The sequence below is a fragment of the Lepisosteus platostomus genome, chromosome 21, assembly GCF_059453375.1.
Source record: "Lepisosteus platostomus isolate fLepPlt1 chromosome 21, fLepPlt1.hap1, whole genome shotgun sequence".
NCBI classification, from domain to species: Eukaryota; Metazoa; Chordata; class Actinopteri; order Semionotiformes; family Lepisosteidae; genus Lepisosteus; species Lepisosteus platostomus.
The window spans coordinates 18413291-18439962 of NC_142631.1; the positions used below are offsets into that span (position 1 = coordinate 18413291).

The 26672-nt window shown below is 37.0% G+C and overlaps 2 protein-coding genes across 6 annotated transcripts in view; both read left to right on the forward strand.

Moving 5' to 3' along the window:
- The first annotated feature begins 102 nt into the window (after nt 1-102).
- Nucleotides 103-19492, forward strand: traf1 (TNF receptor-associated factor 1). Of its 2 annotated transcripts, XM_088615398.1 has the most exons (11): nt 103-559; nt 1350-1665; nt 2259-2343; nt 6360-6458; nt 6938-7099; nt 8583-8648; nt 8942-9010; nt 9402-9848; nt 15154-15331; nt 16507-16655; nt 18022-19492. In XM_088615398.1, the coding sequence occupies exons 2-11, from the start codon at nt 1457-1459 to the stop codon at nt 18238-18240; spliced, it is 1683 nt and encodes a 560-aa protein (XP_088471524.1). In that variant the 5' UTR covers nt 103-559; nt 1350-1456; the 3' UTR covers nt 18241-19492. The 2 variants fall into 2 exon arrangements, with proteins under 2 accessions (XP_088471524.1, XP_088471522.1); XM_088615396.1 differs by lacking the exon at nt 103-559 and having other exon boundaries at nt 601-1665.
- A 4808-nt stretch (nt 19493-24300) lies between these two features.
- Nucleotides 24301-26672, forward strand: part of phf19 (PHD finger protein 19) — a 36385-nt gene continuing 34013 nt past the window's right edge. For 2 of the 4 annotated variants that reach the window (XM_088615395.1, XM_088615394.1), the window contains exons 1-2: nt 24301-24495; nt 26239-26448. In XM_088615395.1, coding sequence (XP_088471521.1) covers nt 26260-26448 — 189 coding nt within the window. In that variant the 5' untranslated portion in view covers nt 24301-24495; nt 26239-26259. Of the gene's footprint in view, nt 24496-24720; nt 24849-26238; nt 26449-26672 lie in introns of those variants that run through there. The other 2 variants (XM_088615392.1, XM_088615393.1) reach the window with 2 other exon arrangements.

A 26672-nucleotide genomic window follows, 5' to 3' on the forward strand; every position in this document is an offset into this window, starting at 1 on the left:
AATCAAACCGATCATTACGCTAATTTTGCGTTTTTATGTTTTTATCGCAAGTGTCAACCCCAATAGCCCGGAGTGTGTGCTGCAGCAATCGTCTCTCCAGCGGTCATCTTCCCGTTTTAATCGCGCTTAGGACACTAAATTTCATCATTTCATTTTGGGCAAGGGGAAGCCTTATTCCGACACTCTGCCTTTCGTGTCTTAACCTGAGCGTGAAGATTATATTTTAAACAAAATGCATGCCACATGAAGCTTTGTCGCAGCTTTTTATATATATATATGTTTTTAAAAATTGATTCCACTTTTTTTCCAAGTTTCGATTTCTTGTTACTTGGCGACGTCACTTTTTTACCGCAAAGCCCTGAACTACTGGTGAGGCGAGCGGCGTGATTCTGTCTCCGGTGTAGGACCGGAGGAAAGGGCGTGCCGTCAGCCGGTGCGGCTTGATTCGCGCTGCTGCGAGCTGTACCCGTCTGGTGGGAGGACTCGTTATGTGAACTGCAAGGTGACCTCATTCGGGAACTTTATACAAAAGGGACTTTCCAGGCTTCCGCATTTAACGGTAAAATGCAACGTGTAGTGGAAAATAACGTAGAAACTCCCCAGAACTACTAGAAATACCACGGTGCTTTTCTGCGGGTTATAGTGACATATTGTCAAGAGTGGTGATTAAAAAAAAAACGTGTTAAATTACCTTCCACCTCACTGACGTTGAAACACTGCAGTGCACTTACTGTATGTCTGCATAGCAGCTCGGTGGCGTTATTCCGTTTTCCATTATTTTTGTCTCAGTTTAACTTCTGAAACCAAAGCGTTCAGTGCAAAATAAAAGTTAAGTTTTAAGAGTCGCCACAGCGGCGCAACGCTTCGTCGCTCTTAAGGGGTTTTCTAGTGCTGTGTCAATAACTTTTGCATTCTTGTTCTCAGAAGGAAAACAAAATATACGGGCCTGCTGAAACAGAGAATTAACAGTACATATATCACGCTTGTAGAAGCTGTCATAAGGTACCATGGTTTCTGTGACGTAGTGAAATAATTAGTTATGTTATTTTGTAGCCGCACACCTAACGTAGTCTTCCGGTGTTATTAAAATAAGAGTTCTGTATCTCTAAAAGCTACACTATCTACGATGTATTCGCTATTGATCCGTTAGGGGATTTCAATATTTCCGTGTTCGAAAAGGGAAAATCCGTGGTAGTTTTTTATATTTTAAACTTTAAAAGAGGGGGGGTTGAGAGATTAGTTCCGCGATTGACTTTTTCTGCTGGTAGGTGGGTTCTGTGCAATATCAAGGAATCAAAATGCCATACAGAAAACCTCTGTCTCTTTCTCCTTTTCCTCTATTTTCATAGAAAGCAGAGAGAGCCTAGAAGACTAGTAGATTATCAATTTGCGATACCTGTAAGTGAAGTTTACTTTTACTCTCTTTGCTGTCACAGTGGAATATACTTTACTTTAAATGGCTGGCAAGTCGACGGGGGACTTGTATAATGGCCTCTCATCTGCACCAGGAGAAAGCGAGTACCCTTCTGGTTTTCCACAAAATATTTGTGATGATGTGCCACAGGAGAAGTACTTGTGCAGCAACTGTAATAATCTGCTGAATAAAGCCAGACAAACACTGTGTGGCCATCGTTACTGCTTAGCCTGTGTCAACTGGCTGATGAGGTGAGCAAACTCTTTCTTTGCTGAAACGTTCATTGCATAACGTTGCCTGCTTTCCATCTGTAGGGAATCTGTTACACAATTGTGGTGTCCCCCTCCCCGAAGCAATGCATCTCTTTATTAATCATATTATCTAATATATGTTGCTCACCTAAGCTTCAGTTTAAGCTTTGTCTCAGTAAGGCAGTAGCTGTCAAAAGCTGTTTTTATACCTTAAAAACTGGACTGGTGATTCCTAGACTTCATTTATGGTTTGGAGGTTTGAAGTAGTTTGCTGTTTAACGCTAAGTAGCCTTCTGAAAGCAGAGTGTCCTGTAGCTTAGAGAGGCGCCCCAAGTTTAAAAAAGCAGTTTCATGTGATCATTATTTGATCTATTCATAAACTAAATAATTCATCTAGTTATAAACCAATACTGTATGTAATATTTGTTTCTCTCGTTTGTGTTCTTGACCGATTTTAAAGTAGCCTTTTGATTGCTATTTCCTAAGGTCATTTGGCATATGAGGACCTATTTTATTAAGCAGAACAAGGACATGCCTGAATTTAACTTGTAATATCAATGAATAAATCCTTCATTCTGATTTTTGTTTTCCAGGAACAATATGAATCTGGTGTGTAAGAAGTGCAAAGAAGAAGATCCCAACTTAGACAATGAGAACAGCATTCTGATACCAGAACGTGTGGGTACTGTATTTCATGTGCTTCTCGTGAATTAAACTTGGGGTTTCACAACTTCAGTTCATCCTACTAGTAGACAGCAAAATTTAAGTTACCTTGGTTTTGTATTGTTTGTATCGGATATTTTTGTGATCTGATTATAAAAGCAGCTTTTTGAACAATTTTTTTCGCTGCATATTAAAAAACGTTGTAATTACAGCTGAAACTTGTGTATTAATCCATCAAGATGCACCCTGTAATTTGATTAATAACAGAAAAGTGCTGGGCTCAAGGACAGGTTTTGGAGTTTGTGTACATCTTTTTGAGAAAATTCCCCCCTTTGTTCTCCAGTTGTAAACTGCCCAGGCTTCACAGGAACTATAAAAAACGTTAAACTATCAAGGCAATGATATGGAAAAAAATGCTTAGGTAGATGTTTTGCCATCCTACACTAAGGGTTATCTCGTTGATTAATTAATGGGAAGAGCACTGAATCGTGTAGAAGCATAGATAACAGTTTAGTTGTGAATTATGAGTTAAAACCTTTCATAACACAGATAAATGAAAGGTGAAAATGGTGAGCCACACACGTGTTGGACAACATTCAAGCCAAGATTTCTAATCCCAAAGGCCACAAAATTGGCAGGAAGCCTTTTCATTTCTGGGAAATGTGAACAAGAACTCATTAGAAAATGGGATATTAATCCATGTGGTTCTCAGTGTACAGCTGGATTCCTGAACTTCAGTGATTACTATTACAGGAACTCCCACCCCAGGCCACAGCCAATGTCTAAGTCTTTCAGAAGACAGTCCTAGGATTACAAAGCTCTGGTTGTTGAGGCCAACAGCATATTTTGTGGCAGTTTGTAGCCATCTGTGACAGTGTTGAAAATGCAGTATCGCATCTAGAATAAAATAAAATGTACTGTAGGATAATATGATTTAACAAGTTGCAGGTGTCAGAACTGAGTGGTGGGTAGGATTCTGGACACATATTGGACAACTATGGATTTGTGTCCTCACTGTGGACAACACTTGTATCCTTGAACAAAGCACCTCAATATGAAAGCTCCAGTTCACCAAGTTCTATACATTAGTACCGGCTTGCTACCGTATTATTACCCAGCAATAAGAAATCAGGCCTGATGGGCCTTAAAATTTGATTTGATTGTTGCTAATTAGGTAAGATTACAATACTTCAATTAACTAATTAGTTGGCTAGTTTTCAATTCAGCAGATTGATTTCTTATTTTATAATGGTTTTATTGTTTTATTAACCACCACCTCAAAGCTCTTTAGAATGTTAAGTTATAAACCAACACAGGTACGATGGAAGGGTAATATATTATAAAATAGAAAGTAATGATTGGTAATATTGAATAATTTGCATGAGGATAAAGAACCAGAGCTAAAGTAAACGTTTTTTGTTTCACTTCTAGCCATTGCATTGTTAAATGTAATGCCAGTTGTAAGTTTCTGAGAAAGTCTTAGTACAAAGAACAAACATAGTGGCAAATCAGTAGAGAATTCTGTGGTGACCTATAACAAAAATAGAGCATCGCTTTTAAGAATAAGCTACTGAAAACACATCCAGTGGCGCGTGCTAATATTTATTTCGTTTATATGAATAATGCATAGAGTATAGGCCTCGAGAATGTAATAAGAGTGGTGACTCCAGTCAGTATAATATAATTGTATCAGTAGTTTACCTCTGATGTTAAAAACATGAAATAAAATTTCAAGATATATAATAATATTGTCACATCATGAGCCCCAGTTAAAAGCATTACAGAAGATCTGATATTTTCTGTTGCAGTGAGATGAAAAGTTAACAATGCTTTTACTTGACAGCTGTTATTTTGGCTTGGCTTCTTTTGTTACTAGTTGATTTGGGTATTTGTGATTTTGTAAAGAGGATGCTTCTGAAAAAAGAAGATAAAGAACTGGCATTAAATAGTTTTTTCGATGGTACAAAAACTGAACCACTAAAAGGTAAAAGGTAAATTATGAAATGTGTTGTGTGAATAGAAATACAACTGAGCTCCTAGAATGAGTTTGGATCTGCACATGCAGTTTGCCAAAGTTTAATGTTTTCTTTTGGAATTCTTTTGCAGAATACAGTTGAATAGATCTGAAGTATTTTTAGTAAAATGAAAAGGGAACATAACGTGCACTTTACTGTCATAATAACTTCTTCCTTTTGGATGTTCATGGTACTGTAGTTCTCTGCTGTTTTTGTCATTTAATTGTGGTGTGCAATCAATGAATTATTTCTATTAAAGTCTTGGAATGGCACAACTGGTGAAGTTCATACTTGGAGTTTTGATTGTGCCTAATAGTCTAGAGAATACCGGTCAGAATCTACGATATGTCATTTGCTGACTGCAAACATGAAGGTTGAGATCTGTTGGCCAGGTTTCACTTGCACTGCAATACACAAGTGCAGATTCCTGTTGTTAACTGGGTCCCTGTAAGATTGATATATTATAAGGCAGAGCTGCATTAGTTGTCAATCTGATGTGTGAGTTACAGTATGTTGTCAACGTGTTTTTTGGGCAAATGCATGATTTGCGTTTGTGTTGGCACAGTGGTTTTGGTGCTGAGTCATGCTGGTTAAAAAAATCACTCAAATCCAAATGACAATAAATTGCAAAAAGTTATTTTTTTTAATAACTGTAATTTTTTTTAACTTTTCTGAATAAAGTTGTCAAAACTGACTGCAAGGTTTTGAACAACGAGAAGCGCGAAATGTCACTTAGAGATAACATAAATAAAATCTCAGAAAAGGCTTCTCCAAAATGAAAAAAAGGAAGTGCACCGGGGACATATTTCAGGGTTACACTGGGTATCCTTCAGTGGACATTCCAGTCATGTGAAATTGATTCCTCCCACATGCTTCCTGGCATTCAGCTTTCAGGAATTTCTTAAGACTTAAGGGCATAAGAATTTTGCCAATCTAACATGTTTGCTTGCAGCCTTTTTTGTGATAGAAGGAACAAATAAAGGTTGATTTAGTTTTGCAAAATGAAAAGGAAAAACACCACATTTTGTCTCTTGAAAGAAGCCAGGGAACTGGCTTCTACACATTTCTGATTCCAGACCCCCCACAATCAAGGTGCTGCTGTTCATTGAGGTATGCATGGAGCGAGCCTAGGTATGTAGTACAGAATATACAGTAAGCAAGTAATTAGCAGATGATGCGCACAGGACAGTCCATAACAAGAGCAGTCAGTCTGTAGTCCATGGGCGTATAGCATTTAAATAAAAGCATGGCCTAAAGAAATGTGGGCATCTGAAGGACTGTCAGGGAAATTTCAATTCCAAATAAAGAAAGGAAATATCTTATCCTAATTAACAAAGCTAAATGGTCCAATTAAGTCACTTCCTGCTCAACTGTAGTGAAAACCAGCCTCTCTCCCATAACTGTTCTTCCACAGCCATGCGTAACATTGTGCTGTGTCAGTATGGCACACTGTATGTGAGCTGAAGCACAACACTGGGAAGCCTATGTTTGTCTGATTTTTAGTACAAAAAACTTCCTGGTAAAACAAGATACAACCCAAAAAAATAAAAATGGTATTTCTAACATTTCTACAGGTTTAATGATCATGATGGTCTTTTCTTTTTTTACTCGTCATGGATTTTGTTGTTAGGTTTGTTCTGGCCATATTGTGTGAACGCATTAGGCATCAATTAAATTAAACCTGTTGAACCATTATTTCTAGTGTAGTGAGAAATTGAAATTTACATCTATGTTTTAAATACCAACAGCTATACTAATCTGTTGCATGTTCATTTTTGTATCTCTCATCATCTTTTACTTAGTTTTAGGACTGTGAATTAAGTATAAATAGATACTTCAGGTATCACATTACTTTTTTGATATCATCAAATGGCTGTATTATGTTTGCTAGCTACATTTCCTGGAAAATTGTTTGGCATACAGTAGGTGGGACTAGAAACAGGCTGGACTTCCAGTGTTTGTCTCATAGCACTGTACTTTTATTTCTAATGCTGTATGTGGACTTCTCACTTTTAGTTCTTCAACGATGCTGCTATCAACAAAGAAATTTCTGAGTTGAAGGTCCATTGTGCTAACCAAGGCTGTAACTGGAGGAGCACACTGAAGAATTATGAGGTACATTTGAGAACATGCTCGCTTTGCTTGCTGAATTGAAATATTATAACAACACTTCAATTGTTATTGCATTAAGTTACTTTTGTACCAAGCTCCAGTCCCATTCGATTCTTTTTCTGTCTTGATTTGTTCATTCCTGGCACACTTCATTGAGTGCTTTCCTGGAGCATGCTGAGAGTTAATATCGTTTTCAGATTCGGGGTTGTGATCGTATCGTGCCCGTGCTGCTGCACACATTAGTCAAACGCTTTTCTGTTGCAGCACAGAGATAGTTGTCCCCTTTAGAATACTGCTTAATCTCCCAAAAGCTTTAAAGCTTTTATCCATTAGCTTGTTTTTTTTTACTTTGGTTAATTCATGTGGCCCCAGGAATGCATAACTATGACTTTCTCCCAGATGCATGGGAAAAGCATATTCAACAAACTCTGCCTTGGGTATCATACCTAGATTTGTTACGCAACTTGTGTTTATTTTTTCAGGATCACCAAAGTCAGTGCGATTATGCATTAATCCCCTGCAACATAGGCTGTGGGCACATGGTTATTAGAAAGAACCTTGCAAGCCATTTGGAGAAAGGGTGTGCTAAAAACATGTTGGTGTGTCAGACATGCTCACATAAAATGAGTCAAGCAGAATTCCAGGTAAGAAACATTCGAGTCCATCCTAAATTGCGGCCAGCAGAACTAGAGACATGAGTATAAACCTGTACCATGACGCCTTCATGCAATTATTCTGATCACGATTCAAAATGTGTAATGAATCACATGGTTGTTTAATGCCTCCACAGCATTAAAATGTTTTTTTTCCCTCTCTCAAGCCTTTTTGAAAGTGATTTTTTTTGGTCATACTGTATATCATCATACTCATGCCATTTAATATCAAGCTGATGTCCATCTCAATTTAATTCAAAACAATTTTTTCCACCTCCATCACTATCACAAGTTGTCAAAACTTAATTGGTGTCATAAAGGATTAAACGTTAGCTGAAAAATGTCAGTTTCCAACCAAATGAAGAATTGACAAAGTAATGTATTTTGAGTTTTCAAATATTCAAACCTTGGCAGTGCTCCCTGTCATTTGCCGAACAACTTCTGCTTGGCTGCTGATTAAAATTGATCTGAAAAGTAGATCACTATGAATAGAAAATGGAAACTCTCATTTTATTAACTTATGGCCTTTAATGCAGTTCTACTTTTTGTACAAGGATCAAAGCAATAAGTTCAGGCATTTAACTCTGTAAACAAATTGTTTAGAAGGACAGACTGGAGACATTTACTGTTTCCATTCATATTTGTTTTTTTTAAATAATACAACCCAAAACAAATCCCTCACCAACTTGTGGATTACTATTTTATGTATATTTTAATAATGTTGCATGTATTAAATGTTCCTTATCTTAAAAACTGGTTAGTCAGTGGACTGGAGTGTGAAAAACATGCAAAGAATAATTGATCTATAAATACTTTCCAATTAAGTTATATGAATAAAAAAACATTTTTTAAATGTGTACTTTAAGTCTTGACAGAATAGGATTTCAAAATTGTTCTTTGCTGAAATGCTTTTTTGAATCCTTGAAAAACACATTTTATTTGGGAACAAGAGAAGGGGACAGTCCCAGATTGCTTATACTTAATAATAGGAAAGCCCCCAGACAGAGTGTACTAATGCACATATTAGTCAGAATATGAATATTTTCCTGTGTGGTTTGAACTTTGATTAAAAATAACAAAAGGTTTATTGTAAAAGAGCAGCAATGACATGTGGCATAAGGAAAAAATGTTTGTAATGTGAATATAGAGTATGTCCATACTGCATCTTTCCTTACAAAATGCTATGCAAAAGAAAATAAAGTTAAGTATGTTTTAAGTTAAAACACTTTTAATTATATAAAACATATTATGTTTATGATGCAATATCTTCACCTCAAGATATATGTATTTGATGAGTACCATTGAGAGTTCAGTGTTCTCAGGTGAGTTCTTCCAAACTGAGGAATTGGGTCAAGTGATAGACACATAAACAATGCAATGGGATGTAAACAGATCTTTTTACTCTTTTTTTTTCAAAAGTCCCATTTTACTCAAACATCTGCATAAATTCCCTGATAATTGTTTTGGTATACAGAAACACACCTGTCAGAGCAGTCCTGCAAAAGAGAGAAAACCATCAAAAACTGAAACAAGAGAAAAGGTATTTGCTACAGCTTTGTTCGTAATTTCTACTTTATAGGACAACGTAGAGAGCATGGTAGAGGTGTCTGTTATTTTGTAGGAATGGGTACAAAATCACCAGTAAGCATACTTCTGTAAGTATGAGGATAGTTCTATTATTTTTTTAATGATTGCTTTAGAGAGCAATTTCATTTTTATTATACACTGAAGAACGCTTGCTGACAGCTTTACTTTAATAATTCGAAGAGTGGTTTTACATTCTCTAGAAGATTTTTATCTTTCTCACCTTTTAACCAATATCTTTGTCTCCAGAACCGACAGCTCTCAAGTGCAAAGAACAAAGATCAGTGCCGTTTTTCTGAGGTTGGCTGCACGTTTAAGGTAAACTAATGCCAATCGCCTTTTCAGATGGGATGTACAGTACACAATTTTCAACTAAACTGTGTGATAATATCAGCATCTTTATTGTACAAGTGATTATTTTCTTTTGAAGTATAGCATGGATTCATGTGCCAAGCAATGATTACAAAATTGTACTGCGATCAGAATGTATTAGTGCAATATGCTGTAACTACCCATTGCATATCATGCCCTATATTCCATGTAATACTGGGGTAAAATAACTATTGCAGGTTGACGTAAGAATTATTTGACTTATGTCTGACTTTTGTTTGAACTGAATTTCCATTTTAAGCAACACAAAACATTGACTCGTGATCTCTGGCCCGTTTTTCCAAAGGACTCAATCCTCATCTTTAATTTTGTGTTGCAGGGAACTAAAGAGAAAGTAAAAGAGCATGAAAGCACAGGTCTTGTGGCCCACTTGCAGCTCTTGCTTCAGGTGATTAGCAACCTAAAAGTCTCCTGTCTCACAACAATCAGCAAAGGGGATGGGGGCAAAGCTCATGTTTCAGGCACGGAGTTCAAGCTGACGGAGCTCGAGGAGAGTTTAGCCTCTATGCAGATGCAAGGAGCAGTGGAAGTGAATGGGGACTTGGAGACCGATGGATACACAGAGCCCTCCATTTCACAGGGAGCCCAGAAAGAACAACTAGGGGAATTCAAACAGAAGCTTTCGGAGCTCCAGCAGAAAATCTACATCTATGAGAATATTGTCACTGTCCTGAACAGAGAGGTGGAGAAGAACCAGGCAGCTGTGCTTGCACTTGAGCATCAAAACAAAAACAGCCAGGACAACATTGCAAACCTGGAGCTTCAGGTAATGGAATCATGCACACTGGTGTCTGCACTGTATATTGAAGTTTAAATCACGCATTTGAGATATAAATTGTATACAACAGGTAGCACATGATTACATCAAATCCCAAAGTTGTAGGGATTCACAACTTACTGCTTAGTAGCCTATATATGAAACTGGTTTAGGCTAGAGTCCTGAAAGTATTATTAAATTGGGATGTTTTTTATTTCAATTGCTCTTGGGACAGCTGTAAATAGGAGATTTTACCTGATTAAGTAGCTTTGCATATCTACAATTGGTACTTTACTTGTATTTTAAAATGTCAAAACCCTTTCCCTAACACAACACTCTGTTATGACCTGTCCCTAATAATCACCCATCTAGACTTACACATAAGAGTAGTCTCACCTCGTTGGGGTAATCAATCAGCTAAATTATCTTTATTATCTATAATGAACACATCTTCTAACAAAGTATCAGTCAACAAGGTCTGATGCATTCTTTCATGGCCCACAAATAGGCTACATTTTATTCAATCCTGTGTCAACAACCAGGCCAGTGGCACTGAGTGACCTGAGGTTCTTGGCTTTTAGCTGTGGCTAGTCAAATAATTCAAATTATCTGTCACAGACTGAAAAACTAGGGACTTAGATTTTTAAGATTATGGTGGGAACAGATTAATCCTTTCTTTTAAAATGACTGTGCTAACGTCTTATCTTACCTGGCGTGTTTCATGTGTTAACCCAAAATAAATATCAGTTGCCACATCTCTGATGGTCAGCTGTGAAGTGCATTCCAGATCGCACTTCTGCTGGCTTGATTAGTTCAGAATTCAGCAGAGAAGTGCAGTGGGGTTTATCTTCCTAAGTGATAAGCTTTGATTCTCATCTTAGTCTGACCTAACCTCGTTGCTGGCTTTATATGATGGCACACTGGGTTCCACTCTGCAAAGGGAAGACAGCTGTTCTTCTATGGACTAGAATGGAGTACTGGGTCACATCCACTTTTCGGCTCTGCAGTCACTCCAGCAGATGATGCAAAGCAGCTGTGGATACCGGGCTAGTTTCCAGAAGAGCACATAAAATTGTCTGATGTAATATGTTATGGTAAAACACAAATATGCCATAGTTCTTCTACAATTAAGAGCTAATAAATTCAGCATACTGAAGGCTCCTCTTATATTTGATCCAAAGGCACATATTTGTTATGTGAAGTCCTGATTGTCACAGAAAAAAGTATTGTTTGTAGAATTATTTTTGCCAAAAGTACAAGATAATGGAAAATTTAGTGCATAGTTGGACTTGATTAGATCTCTTTGCCTGCAAAAGGAAAAACAATGATATTCAATTGGAAAACTGGAAGTGTGACAGGAATAACTTCTTCTCTCCAAAGAATCTAATTCTGAAGGTAATCCTTTTTTTTTCTAAATTCTGTGTTATGATTTCCTTCATGAAACTATACCTGCCATTGGCTTTTTTGGGCAGAATGTTCTTTCCAGTTGTTGGCTTGAATGCAAAATGTAGTTTTTAAATACAAGTTTAAGCAGCCTCCCTGCTTTATCCCTGGTTAGTGAGAGGGGTTTTGGCAGACCCGACCTTATGTCTAGGGTTGTCATTCCTTTAGCTGGGTGAGATAAATATAGAATGTACAAAAATATCAAGTACAGTACCTTATTCCTCAATATATATTATCTCGTTTCGTTGTAATTAGAATATGACCAAACTAGGGAAATGACTTTTACATTGTATCACAGGGACTTTTACAGTACATATACCTCAAAACAGTACTTGTAGCGACAAGTGTCTCACTTTGTCAGGGTACTCATCCAAGCACAGGTTAAGCTCTGTGGTCACGGGTTCGAGCCTGGGTCTTAACTCTCTGACTGTGACCAGGAGCTCTAATCGATTGACTGAGCCCCACCAAGGGTAGGGTGGCAATAGCTGACCAGAATATTCTCGACTATTGGCAAAACACAGTAATCCATGTGGCTCTTGGGCACTTGCAGGATTGCTGTGCTTTGAGTGAGGACTTTGACTCCCCTCCTGCCAGCAATGAACCTCTAGTGTGGGACCCTGTAGTCTGTGTTACCAGATGAGTGGCTCAAAGGAGGACAAACACGCCTATACTCCCTCACTCTCTTGTGTACGGCCGGAGGTCACAGCCATAAGATACATACAGTAATTATATACAGTACATGGATACATAATTATATATTTTAAAAAAAGAATAAACCAGCATTTGTGTCAAATGGTGTATCTCAAAGCAAACATTGTAATCTTATTGAATTTAATAAATACATCTTTTGAAGTATTTTGTCAAGAATAGTAAACTTAATAAAATATTCTCTGTATGTTCAGGGAAATGACAATATTTTTGTATTTCCACAAATCCTTGTAATGCTTAGATCTTAAATTACAAATTGTGTTTCCGCACTAAGAATGAAAGCATTGAGTGAAAGAGCAGAATAGTGTGAAATGTCAAAGACATTTGTGCAGCAGTGTGCATCTACTGTACCTTTGCTTTGCACCCTGGTATTTGTCTGATTGCTGTACCATTCAGCAGGCAGTCTGGCATATCTGGCAGTAGGAAGGTGAACGTGATCAGTGATCATTGAGCAGGAAAAGAAGAAAGGGTGAAGCAGAGCTTGAAGGGGAAAGATGGTGTACTGTGGTAAAGCTAGAAAAGATTGTAACACTAATGACACAAAGGAAACTACAGGAACATAACTTGCTTTTAATGTTAGCCCATTTAAATAAATGTAAATTATCACATAATGAAGAGGAATCTTATGACAAATGGATGTCCTATAACAACAGATCAGCAGCATCTTCATCACTGAACAGAATTACTTCCTAACCATCCACCCATTTTCCAACATCTTCTTCCAGGTCAGGGGCGCGGGGGAGCCGAGTCTTTCCTGGCAGGGTACGCCCTGGCCAGACCATTGCAGGGCGGACACACTGACACAGACATGCACACACTCACACCTAGGGACAATCTTCTAATAATAAGTGGAGCACCTGGAGAAGACCTGCATGAACATGGGGAGATCTACAAACCCCACACAGACAGCACCCCAGGTCTGGAGCTGAATCCAGGAGCCCAGCACTGTGAGGTTGCAGTTTTAGCCTCTGCACCACTGTGCCACCAGTTACTGTACTTCAGACTAAAGTGAACATTTTAAGCTTTAGTACTTTGTAGCCCTTAACTCTGCAGTCAATCCTGTAAAATAAACCCTACATAACTGAGACAGCAGTATATGTTTTTGTCACACAGCTCTCATAAGATGAGCCAAACCATGAAAATTATCAGTTGAAGCACTCTGTGTCATCGCCTTCCAAAATATTTCAGTCATTTTCACATTTCTTTTGCAAATGAAGTGTCACCGCTGTGCCGCATGTAGACACTCCTGGCAAGTAAAGTCAGTGCCTGCTGACATTTTGCAAACATTATTTGTAATTTTCTTTTTTTCTGAAATGTCTCAAAATCTAAAATTTAAAGCTGTGAGGAAGAAAGAACAAAAAGCAAATAATTGCTACGGGCATAAAACCTGAAGAATAGTGTTTCTGTTTTGTAGTGTTTTTGTCATCAAAAGGTAATTGAAGAAGGATTATAGTGCAGAATGTCTGTTGTTTTCTTGAGAGTCTTCTAAATGCATCTTACAGTTTTTGAAAACATTCAAAAATAATGTATGCCCTCAGCTTTATGCTTGAGCCCTGGCTCAGTTGTTCTATTTACTGTATATGTAGTCTATTTCAATACTGTTGTGATTGTCGATAATTGGGATTGTAGGTATTTTTGCTAATCCTACTATTTTGTATCTGCTACAAACCTGACTAGTTCACTAACTATGCCAGAATCATCTGTAGATCACTGATTGAAATCAGGAGTCGTGGTTACTCTAGTACTGCAAGAGATCCAAGTGGTACTCCACTAATTGCATTCCCAAATCCCAGTATTCAAACCTTGTCTTTGCTGTTTTCTATTAAATATACTCAGTCCAAACACACACATTTCCCCAGTTCCCTGAATGCCTACTGCCTGTAATGTGAGACTTAAGCTTTTATGAGGAATTTTATCAAAAGCCTTCTGAAAAGCTATATACAGTACACAGTATCATATGCTTTATGTGCATCCATTACTGTTGTTTGTTCAAAGAATGCTAACAAGTTAGTTGTTTAGGAAAGAACTCCCTTTTCTTAATCCATGTTAACTATTTCCTTGGATCATATTTCAATACCAATGATCTTCTTGTTTACAGTAGTTTTAATAACTGTTGCCAAAACCTTACATCACGTAGAAGCCAGACTTATTGGTCAATAGCTATTCACTGTTGTCACTTTCCTTACGGTTGCACACTACATTAGCACTTCTTCAGTCTGTGGGTACTTCCCCTATCTTGAGTTAATGTTAAAAGAATTGTGTCAATAGCTTATGTATAATATATCCTCATACAGTACCCTGTGTACAATATGATACCATCCGGCCCTGGGGATTTATTCATTTGAGTGCTTCTAGTACTCAAAACACTTCTGCCTCTCCTGTGCTGATACTGTTTAATAAAGAACTTTTTCTTTCTGCTGCGATTTGTTGTTTTCTTCCTTGGTGAACACCTCAGTGCAGTACTCATTTAGCAACATCATTATTTTCCCTTTCATTTTCTAGAAAGCAATGAAAGCAATTTATAAAGCTTTCTATTAAATTTAGTGAATAAATGAGTGAAACAGCTTCATTGTTGTTTGACAACCAAATCCCTAGAGCGTTATTTTTATTGTACCCATCCCCCTTTTGCCAAATTCGCTAGGGTTAATACCTGCTTCCTTATAGTACGCTGTTTCAAAGTGTATTCAGCAGCTTGGTACAATATTATTCTATTATTATCTTTATGATGCGATTAGATTCTGTAAGAAACTTTTCCAGCATCATGGGCTGTCAATGTACAGGGATGTTTAAAGCTGGAGTGATCCAACAGTGATATTACCAAGGTGCTATGGCAGAAATGTTCTTATTATAATTGAATATAAATTTACATGTATACATTTTTAGAGGTTGAACTTATTTGCCTTGGTTTCTACTAACATTTTGTGTCATAAATAAATATGCAGTATAAATGGTAGCATATATGGTATATGTAGCATACAGTATGTGATTTGCAGTATAATTGGTAGTATTTCTGCTGCATATCACTGTCAGTGTTTCTGTACTGTGTGATTGTTTAAAATGGAGTCACTTGGGTAGAATGGGGTTTGGTATAATTCCTGTTTTAGCTTGGTGAATGCTACAGGTACAGCCTTGGTCCTCACAATTGCTGGATGTAATTTTTCAGGTGGCAGAGCAGCAGGGGAAGCTTGCTGTGAAAGATCTTCTCATCAGTTCACTCCACTTGCGTATCTCAGCACTGGAGGAGGCTTCGCATGATGGGACATTTATCTGGAAGATCTCTAACCTTAGCAAAAAAATGCAGGAGGCAGCAGCCGGCAGAGAAAACAACCTGTATTCTCCAGGTACAATGGTTGTAGTGCAAAATGTATTGTACTTTTTTCCTGTTTAATTTATGAATTAATCAATCCTACAGGCAAGGACGGAGAACAGGGAGTGAGCCTTGAGTGAGCTTTTTTGGAGTTGTGGGAAAGGAGGGTGTAAAAATGAAATTTTCATCTTATTTATTTAAATATATATATATATCTTTATTTGTTTAAAGCCTTTCTTCGTGTTGGTCAACTGTTTTAGTCCACTGAAGCACAGCAGTTGTGTGCCTGGTCAGTACCCGAATGGGAGACCTGGGAAAGATAAGGTTGCTGCTGGAAGTGGTGTTAGTGGGGCCAGTAGGGGGCGCTCATCCTGCATTCTATGTGGGTCCTAATGCCCCAGTATAGCAATGGGTTGTTACATCGGGGCCCTGGCCAAATTTCCCCCTGGCCTTTACCAGTTATGGCCTCTTAATAATCCCTGTCCATGAATGGACTTTGTTACTCTGTTGTCCTCCCCACTGAGAGCTGGTGTGTGGTGATTGTACTGTACCGTGTGGGGCTATTGCACTCTGTCTGCTGTCGCATCCAGGTAGGGCTGCACACTGGGTGGTGAGGGAGGGGAATCCCCAGTACCTGGAAAGCACTTTGAGGAGAATGCCAAGAAAAAAATTGTTATACTGTAGAACTGTAAGGATTATTTTAATATAACTATGACTGGAAAAGTGAACCATAGAATAAAGCACAAGTTGATGACAAATCAATTATCCTACATAGATAGTATACAGTATATAGATAGAATTAATGTTGTACTCTTTGCCTTACCAAAATTTGCGTCAGATTAGGTCAAACAAATATTTCCTCTGAAGCACAGCAGAGTGTCCAATGACACCACACAGGTGCTTTTACCTAAAGGAATACTGCCACCTACTGGTCCACATAAAGTAGAATCCTTGTTTAGAGGCCTCTCATCTCAGTACTAACTGGACTCAGCCTGGATTAACTTCTGTGATGTAATGAGATCAGCTCATAACTGCTAAAGAGTTTTTACTAACCCTTCTATTAATCAACTCCTCTCCAAAATAAGACTTGCAATTAAGGCCTATCTGCAGACACCATATACCTAGGTGTTTTTTAAGATAAAAGAAAACAAAGTTCCCTGCAGTTGTCTGTCACTGTTAACGTAGTCTGCATGCTGCTTCTTTCCTCAGCTTTCTACACAGGGAAGTACGGCTACAAGGTGTGCATGAGGTGTTACCTGAACGGCGATGGCATGGGAAAAGGGACACACATTTCCTTATTCTTTGTGGTCATGAAGGGGGAATATGATGCTCTACTTTCCTGGCCATTCAAGCATAAGGTGAGACCCCTCCTCCAAAGTAGAACTAAACAGTGCTGAAACAAAAAATCATTTTATTTTGAATGACAATCAGAGAAATAATGAAATTCTTTTGTTGGTCTTAACTTCTTGGCTGCAGGTGCAGAGTAGACCATTACAAGATTTGTGAGTCTGCAATGTTTCTAATCAGGCCTAAGACTGGTTAATAATAAGATTTCTTGGCAGACAACATGAATAAAAGACAATTCAGGGGGAAAAAAATCCTATAAAAATCTGACTGTCATTCAAGCTTTCAAAAAGCACGGCTGCTCAGTGGAACAAGTCTCGGAGTAAAGCTTTATTTATTGTACTGTTTAGCACAAGCCTCGTTCCTAGTTTTGTCACAAACTATAATTTGACATGAAGAAAGCTGACCACCATGCTTTCAGTGGGTTTTCCAAGAAAAACTAACAAAAAAGATTAAATGCAGCAGTTACAGAGAGAGTTTCTGTCTCAAATGATATTTTCCCTAAGCTTAGTCATTCTCTGAATATGAAATCAAACAAAGACAAGATAGGAAATTTAGCAGCCAGATTCCAGTAACAATGCAAAACTTACTGTAACTATTTTGTGACCTACATGCTGGTAACAAAAAAAATCCTACAATTCCATGTAGGTACATTTTTTTTGTTTTTACAATAGTAACATTTCTTTCAAAGAATCAGTGTTTCTTAAACCAGCCAGACTAACTTCCGTAACTGCCTCATTATTCTGCCTAGAACAGGTTTTAGATACTGTAGATTTCCAGGTCCTGGTCAGTCTGTGTTTAATGGTTTCCATTCATACACCTGCACCTCTTTTATGAATGTTCTTCTTATGAAAATTCGATACTACGAAGCATGTGAATTGTGACCCACATTTTTGGGAAGAAATAATGGAAATACGTTTTCCTTTTCTGAATTTTTGCTATAGGAAGGGGTTTTCTGGGACCAAATTACATTAATAAAAAGAGGTGTGGATGTACTGAGCTCCTTCAATTTTTATGTGAACCCTTTAATTGAATTATTTACTGTAGTTAATAACACCTGTTTCAACTATTCTCATTGCTTTAAACATTAGTGGGCTACAACTGGAATTAACCCAATACCCAATTTGTGGTTTCAGAATTCTTAGAATTGTTATCTCAGTGCTCAGGTGGAACCAAACAAAAGTGTGTATAGAAAAATCTACATTTCAATTAAGGGATCAGTTATCCCAAATCTCCATTACAACAACAAATCAAAGACAGGAGGTCCCACAGACCAGCCCTGGGAAGGATGTTTTTAATAAATGTTGTCTTTCGGCACTTGTGCCTTGTCACCACCTCCTTCCTCCCTGCTAACAGAATGATGCTGTTCCTTCTGTTCAGGTTACCTTTTTCCTCTTGGATCAGAATCAGAGGGAGCACGTGATTGATGCCTTTCGACCTGACCTTTCCTCCACCTCTTTCCAAAGGCCAGTCAGAGACATGAATGTGGCCAGTGGCTGCCCTCTTTTCTTTCCCCACGCCAAGCTGAAGTCTCCCAAGCACGCCTACAGCAAGGACGACACCCTGTTCATAAAGTGCATCGTAGACACAACTGCATAAGCTCTTCAAAACACTTTCCACCATTTAGTTATGTAATTACAATTTTAGAAGTACATTCCAGAGACAGTGACTTTAATAATACGAGTACACTGGATATACAGATTCCCACTGGAGCCAGTGCATATTGTATATGCAAAATAATTTCCATTTCTGTTTTAATAGATTCATTTTTCATTTGTATTTTTAAAAATAGTGTTAAGAAAGGATCCAGGGTTTATGTATACTGTATATATTTTCTAAATTTGTAAACCATCAGCAGAAAAGATGACATATTTCCATTTTTTTATTTTCTGACAATTACACAAGGGAATATTTATTGTACTTGGATTAAATTAAGCTCTCAGAAATTTAGGCTTTGGAGATTTTGTCATAAAATACATTTATTTTTTTAACGAATAAAACTGATCATTTCTTTTAAAACTGTAAACGTTTTATATTTTCAATGCATTACAAACAACTGTGTTAAAGACATGAGAAGATAATGCTTGAAATGCTCTCTAAGTATGTTGCTTGAGAATTAATGGGATGATTTGTAGAGGAATGTCAGATCCTTCTTTTTACTAACCTCCTGAATCTGTATCTGTTCAGGCTGCTTTCTACGGTGCTATAGGTTGATGCCTTGAAAGAAAACGAGAATTATTGAGGCTTATTTTTCAGGTCTTAGGAGAGGAGCCTTCCTCTAATTTAGCAATACTTTTTCTAATAGGAATATATTAGAAAGGAAATTAAATAATAATCAGTAATTAAATAAAAGCCACAAAAACTGGCTTATTTTATGTATGCAATTTATGATGGGGTTATTCTTTGTTAATTTCACGCTTCATGTGAAGGTACCGTACTATATACAGTACAGCCTTCAGAAAAAAAAACAGTATGCTAACACTGAATTTGAGTATAGAGTGGAGCAATCTGCTCTGGGTAAAATCAAGGAGATATATCTGCAGTAATCAGGTAAAGAACTTTCTGCCACAGGCTGAGGTTGCTACCTCTCTGAGGATCAGTATGGTGTCCAGGGAAGGTGCACTATGCCATCTACCACCGCAGTCTGTTCTCTGTAAACCTGCATTAGTAGATGGCTATTTCTGATCTCCAAGGGGAGGTGTTCTTCTTCCTTGAGAATGAATGGAAGAAATCTGTGGAGCTTTAAAACTTAAACGACGTAAACACAAGAAAAAGAGGTCACTATTATCAGGCACTGATGTGCTATTGTGAGTGCTGATTTATTTTGTATTAAACTGATTTTTCTACAGAATTCAACTTGTTCCTTGTGTCAGCATAAAAGTATGTTGTCTGTTACACAGTAAATTGGCAAGCATTTTTGCTTAAAAGAACATAAGAAGAATAAAACTTAGTTTTATAGCAATGTTGGAGAATTTTAAAGTATTATTGGCTAGATGTAGATAAACCTACAGTAAGTATTGTATATAGAAAAATCAAGATATTTGATTGCAACTTTGTGAGGATTGTAGCTTCCAGAGCAGATTGTCATGATTGGTAAGTAATGCTACACAGGCCGGAGCTGCGTCTTAAACATTTGCCTTTTAAATTTTTAGTTATATTTATGCTGTTGATTGAAGTCGTTACTGGTGTGTGCATTTTCAGATTGTACGCATCTTCACAACTCAAATTCTGAAGTGTGAATTTGCTGCGCAAATCAACTTTACCCGTCATTTTGCCATGCTTTGTTTGCATTTTGCCTCCTTATTTGCCTAACCTACAGTACTTCTTTGGAAGAGACAAATGACATTCATGACAACACAGGAAAGACTGGAGGTGCAGTTCTTGCGGAGGAGTTAGAATCTGTTGTGGAGGAAAACGATTCAGGTCCTGTTGGACTTGACATGCTGTTACTCCAGACTTCATTAAGACATGCGGGAGAAAAATAGATGGATGAATGGATTTCTGTTAAAACCACCTAGAGTCTGTTATCATAGTTTTTATTAATAATAATAATAATAATTGCTTACACTTATATAGCGCTTTTCTGGACACTTCACTTGTTGTTATTGAACAACATAAAGACCAGTAAAACTTTTTTAAACATTTTTAATATTGTTTTTACATCCGGAATTTTTAGATGCCTAGATGCCTTGGTTTTTAGAAAACCAAGTCCAAACATTTTGTTGTTATTTTCTAATATTTGAAAACCATTATTAATGACACATCAGTGGTATTAAAAGTAGCTGTTTTAGCTTGGATACTACAGCCTTGGAGCTATATAGCACAAAGTTTCTCTCCCCTTCCTACAATGTATTTGCACGAAGAAATAGCAGTCAGTCCAGGAGCTTAAAGTACATGTAGTTGTAGTCCTATTTCAGAAAAAAAGACTTAGAATGGAAACAGGACCTGAGTATAAGGATATACAGTACCAAGACTTCTGTGGGTCTTGTTTGCATAAATAGAGGACTTCAGAGGTTTTTAGTGAATTTCAAGGGAATGCAAAAGCTTTAAATTTGCAGCATTATGAAATGTACTGCACTTGGACACCTCAGGTGCTGCAAACAGGAAACATAAAGATCCCATAAAACTGATCCAGGCTATTCAACATTATTGAACCCATGAGACCAACTGTTTTTCAAATAGAGAAAACTGAAGTTATTATCTTAGCACATATTTTGTTGGGCAATATAACATCGACAATATGAAAAATGATTCCAAATGTTGTTTTCTTGGGCATGAAACAGTTTTGTAAATCATTTGTTCTTGTTTTTGCTTTTTTTTGAGGCATGCTTGAGTTCTTTTCTGTATCAGTAATGACTATAGACTATAGACTTTATAAACCTAAGGTTGCTGCTGGAGGAGGTATTAGAGGGCCAGTATGGGGCAACTAATGGCAGAAGCCTGATGACACTAGCCACAGATCCAATTGACAACAGGACATAATCTGGCCAATCTGGTTTTAGATTAACTGCTGATGATATGCTTATATTTTCATCAATAGTGAAAATGTGAAACATCAAACCTCTGGAGAAAGGATTTGCGATGTGAATTAATGGGCTGTAATGAACTGGTGTCTTTTCCAGGATGTACTGAAGTCTTAATTAGCACTCCTGCCTGCCAGGTGAGGCACTGACTCACTGTGACACTCTAAGGATAAAGATGATCCTGAAAATGTATGGATGTCTTAATGGCACCAGCAGGTGGCAGAAAGGGAAATGAAGCAAAACGCTTATTTCTTCTGTACTGTTCTGTAACGTTTCTGATATCAAAACACGTGGCTATGTGTGGTTTTGTCTCTTGCTTGGTTGTATTTGTGTTAAAAAAATACAACAAAAAGCATACTATTCTAAACAACTGTGTCAGTAAAGAGGGTTTCCTTAGTCTCACCAACAGTTGAGTGGTCAAATATTCTACTGTTTTCAGAACTGTGGTTCACAAAATTCCTACAGAAATATTTTTTAAAATATTTCATTCATTTTAAATTTAGCATTAAATTTACATTCTTGTAATTTCCATTTTGCCCTTTAGTCTTTGTTTCAGTCCTGTATTGCCAAGGTTGAAGCAGTCTTTTCTCTTAACCTTTCAGGATTTTGCATCTGTGCAAAATCTGTTCTCATAATGTATTTTCAAAACAAATAATAATTTCTTTTGAAGGATACACCATTCACCTTTGACAAGGAATAATTCTGTTCACTGACATTTGATTTTTTTTATCGAGGACGGCATTGTCCTATTTTTGTTTTAATTACATTCTTTCTTAAATTGCTTATAATTATAATGTAATTGGCTGAATTTTAACTGCATACCTTAGAATTTTGTTTCCTTTATTAAGAAATACAAGATGATTTAGAGAAATAATTTAAACAAATTATTTTTGTTAACTTTCTTGCTTCATCTCAAGCGTTAATGAAAATAATTTGTCAAATTCTAACTTAAATTCTAACCTAAAATTTGTTTCACAGATGGTTCCTACAAAAGCTGCATCACTCATCTGATACATTTGTGCTCATGACTGCATTTAATTTTGTCAGGTTCTTTCCAGTCCTCAAGAGTTTCTAAGTCTCTTTGTTGGTTCTTAGCTGTTTCAATTGTATATCAACCATAGAATTTACAAGTTGTCTACTTACTGTATGTTAAAGTCAAGATCATTGATTGACATTGAAATAGCAGCTAAAGCCTAATATAAATCTCATTGTAACTTCTTTAATTATGGTGCTCCAATGTACAATTATTTGAACAATTTACTTGCATGCACCACCTTTCTCACTTCCTATAGCTTTTATTTAGAAAATTAACCTTTTTAAATTAACCTGGAATATGATAAACCCTTCTGGATATCTAATTTTACTACATCATGAGCGCTGCTTGCTTCAGTTGCTGCTGATGCTTGCTCAAAGACATTTTACAAGTGCTGTATGCTAAACATGTTCTGCCTTTCATAATCTTCTTTCCTGCCCTATTAGGGTCTTGTTAGTACACAAATTATCTTCTAATTTACCTCTAGATAATGTTTCCTTATTTTTACATATAATAGACCTACAGTATTTGGTCTTTAGTTTCCAAGATCAGATTTGTCCCACTTGTTGGGAATGGGTATATCTCTGGGTCTGTCATCAACCTTTATCATACCAAGATGGCTTAATGCTGAGCATCAGGTTTTTTCTTCCTTATTAAATACCTCTGTAAAATATTAATTTAAATAATTTTGCAATTTTTGTTTTCATCCTCACTGGTGATCTCTTAATACTCATGACAGTTTTTGCTGTTGTAATACTGGCAGGAAAAGTGCTTTGTATCAGTTTTGGCCTCAATGGCTAATGTTTTTGAAAGGACAAATTTGTTATTCCATACACTGTATGTATTTTGCTTACTTCCACTAAGCTCAGTGTCACTCCTTCATAGTTTTTTTCTTTAAAAACAAGTGCTGTAGTCTGCCTTCTGGATTTTAATGGTCAGTTCAAATAACACTATTATATTATATATTATAAAAAATGGTTTTCACCATTTTCTACTTGTATTCTAATCACTCTATCCTACTTATTTATTTTCTTTTATTATGCTAGATGGAAAATTTGCTTTTCGGGCAGGTAAAAGACAACATAATATGCAATCATGTTGTAACATGAGATGAACACATTAACAAATAAGAGACATATATGTATTATGAGAAAGGAATAAATAAGTACAAAGTCAAACATACAATCAATTTTCCAAATTAAACAGGTTAATAGCCTCAGGAATAAAAGGACTGAGTTCTGTAGCATTGCATCTACTGTATTACATCCTACTCATCTGACAAGGCTAGTTCAGTGCAAGAATGCTTGTGGACGAAGGTAGACACCCATTCCATTGCTACTTGATTTATTTCAGGCTTTAAAGTTCTTGTCAATCAGAACCTGAGATATATATATATAAGAATGCAAAGACACAATGTTATTGATATTTGGTGATTACTATTTAACCATGTCAAGCTCCAGAAGTCTGTTTCAAAACAATCAAAGAATGTCCCATTAAACTACAGTCTATTACAATTTCCTAAAATTGTATTATGTTATTGCCCATCCTTTTCAATTAATGTGACTTAATCTGCGCTAAATGCAACAAATACATGTTAAGCTTATTAATATTTCACTTTTATTTCTTCTTCTGTTATCACAATATTATTTTGAATAGGCCCATTGTTTTATATACCAACGTAGCCTGACACAATTTTGTCTTTTACGTGCAGTAACTGAAAAATTTAAATCTGAAATGTGCAAAATGTTTTTTTACTTATATGTATCATCCAGTTTTTACAAAGACAAAACTGTATCCATATTTGTGTCAACAAGAGGAAATACAATGTTATCTTAAATTAACATCAATGAACTTCTTCCAAGTGACACAATCAATCATAAGTTTAATAATGTTATTGTTGATTTGTTTCTACTATTAATACTTTAATATTGTTTAAAATCTAATACACTGGCTTTCAATACCAAATTATTTCACTTATTTAATTATAGTTGTAAGATTATATATGTGCACGTTGCTAAAATGTTGTGAGATACAAGAGACGGGGTTCAAAAGAAGTTTAGACTGACTTCCTGGATGATGATGATGATGATGGGGCTATGTTAATTACATAAGCAAAACGTAAATGATTCGCGGGAAAAAGCAAAAAAAAAATGGCGACTTGCACAATCTGAAACCTTAGATATAGCTGCTTCACCCCTGCATCCCGCTATAAAGTATACTACATCTAATGGGAGACACAAAACGAGTTTAAAGAAATTCTGTTTTGTATTTTCTGCACTCCGGAGGCCTATTAAATCGGTAAGCGAAGACGAGGCGAATGTTATCTGCTATATCTGTTGGTTTTGCTGATAAAAGTTTTTTTTTAAAAAACTTTGCTTTAATAAAATAGACTGAATTTGTTTGGATTCGTAGTTATCAAAGCATGGGTTTTACTTTCTTAGAGATCCGTGTTTATACTTAAGTCATTCTGTATGGACGATTAGAAACAAAGTTTGCAGTACAGTATTATCATCTCCGGTGCGGGATTTTTCTTAAAAACTATAAAATAACCGCAAACACTCAAGACATCTGTGTCACGTTCTGTCACATCGATAGACTATGCAGTGTTCTCTCGGTAATTTTGGCTGACAACATTATAATTATTTTTTTATGTAAGTAGCTTTTTATGAATTTTCTAAGGTCATTTATTGCTTGTCTGAAGTTGCAAAAAGTGTTGCGTCCGCGGCTTTGCATTTACTTTTCGCAGTTGAGTAAAGGACACATTTTGATGAATGCATCCGTACTGTTTAAAATGTTAATTAGTTTACAGGAGCCTTACAGTGAGGTGTGGCGTATAACGAGCAAGGTGCCGAGCACTGTGTAGTTGTATTGCTTTTATCGGTGAAATCAGATTGCAAAGGTTGTGGTGAGGGGAGTTATTCGCGTTCAGTTCTCTGCTACTCTTCTTCACTGTGCTTTCAGAAAATAATATTTTCATATAAATGGGCACACGTTGCTTTTTGCACTTGCTGAGGGGCATTACCAAAAAAAGCCAAAGGGACGTGTCAGCTTTTGAACCTGCAGCACACACACAACAAAGCGTGCCCAGCGTGCCCTGTCGCTGTTTGTGATTACGACAGAGCGCGACTCAGCTCGCAGCTCGCTGGAGGGGCGGGGTTCCTACAGGCTTTGGGGCACTTAAAAGGATACATTTAAAAATAATAATATCATTTTGATCGCTACTGTTCGCAGATAACAGCTTCGCTAACTGTACTTTGCACCTTTTTCTTACTAAGTATTTTTGTCAGTTTAAGAAATCCCTGTTGCATATCTGTCTTCTATTTTCATGAGTTTTTTCTCTGTAAACTAACACTTGCAGAGACACCGATTTCAACCGGACCTCATTCGGATAGCCCCTAGTGGCAAAGCCTTGTTTTCCATTTGAGTAACTTACCGTTATTTAAGTGAAGTCACATACTGTGCAGTTAAATTGTGGTTGGGGTTGTCTTTGTGATGATTCAACTTGCAAGTATTTCTGTAAAGCACTTAAAATGAAAGGGATTCATTCTGTTTCATCCTGTTAGTACAGCACGTTAAGTCTTGCCTGTGTTCTACAGATGATCTCAGTTTGGTTTAAATTTAGTAGCCTAATCATTCCCTGATACTTTCAGACTAAGTTAATAATTTAATAATGAGTTAATGAATAAACTGAGATAAAAACCAGTTCCTTCACTGTGTGTATGTAACAGATGTTAGGATTATTGGATTGTACAAATTGCAGAATTTGTTTTACAAATATGATACAGAGATATCTGAAGCACACAGGGGTATCAAATAATGTATTAAAGAACATGGCAAAACCACACAAATTGTGTGAGGGCTGCCTAAGAGAAATAATATCACGGTATTTCACACTACGTAATTTGGTTTTATTTTCCGAACAGACACATTTGTGAATTGCTGTGACTCTACAAACAATGCTCATGTGTGTCACCAAGTTTGCTGTTTTGCTTTGGTGTGCTAGTGCGTCTGAAGGTTTTATGTTTATTCTTTCATTTGAAGCGATAGGATTTCTGGGGGCTCATGGAGAGCGGCATGCTGGAGCCCTACAGGGGTATCTATAGCACCAAGAGCCATGAACAGTTGGAGCCCAAGAGATCCCCTCAGAAGCAAGGAAAAAACTGCACGGACATGGAGAGCAGTGTGACGGAAGGGCAGTATGTGTTGTGCCGGTGGTCAGACGGGCTGTATTACCTAGGAAGGATTCAGAGAGTGAGTGACTTCCTCTTTAACCTGCCGAACACGCTGTTCATTTAGCAGTTCCTTCATCTTCGGCTCAAGCAGTGGTTTGTAATGATGTCTGCCACTGGAGAACTCTTGTGGGTCCAGGCATGTTTCTGTATAGTTTCTGAAGCTGGAGAGGAAAGGTCCATTTCTTAAAAGGAGGTCTAAAGAAAACGAGCAGTAACACGTGGAATTTGTGTCGCCTGTTTTAT

Excerpts from the sequence above, each read along its gene's own strand:
- traf1 (XM_088615398.1), top strand. The coding sequence starts at position 1,457 with ATGGCTGGCAAGTCGACGGGGGACTTGTATAATGGCCTCTCATCTGCA. Across the intron at positions 6,459-6,937 it reads GCACACTGAAGAATTATGAG|GATCACCAAAGTCAGTGCGA; the intron begins GTACATTTGAGA and ends TTATTTTTTCAG. Across the intron at positions 8,649-8,941 it reads AAACTGAAACAAGAGAAAAG|AACCGACAGCTCTCAAGTGC; the intron begins GTATTTGCTACA and ends CTTTGTCTCCAG.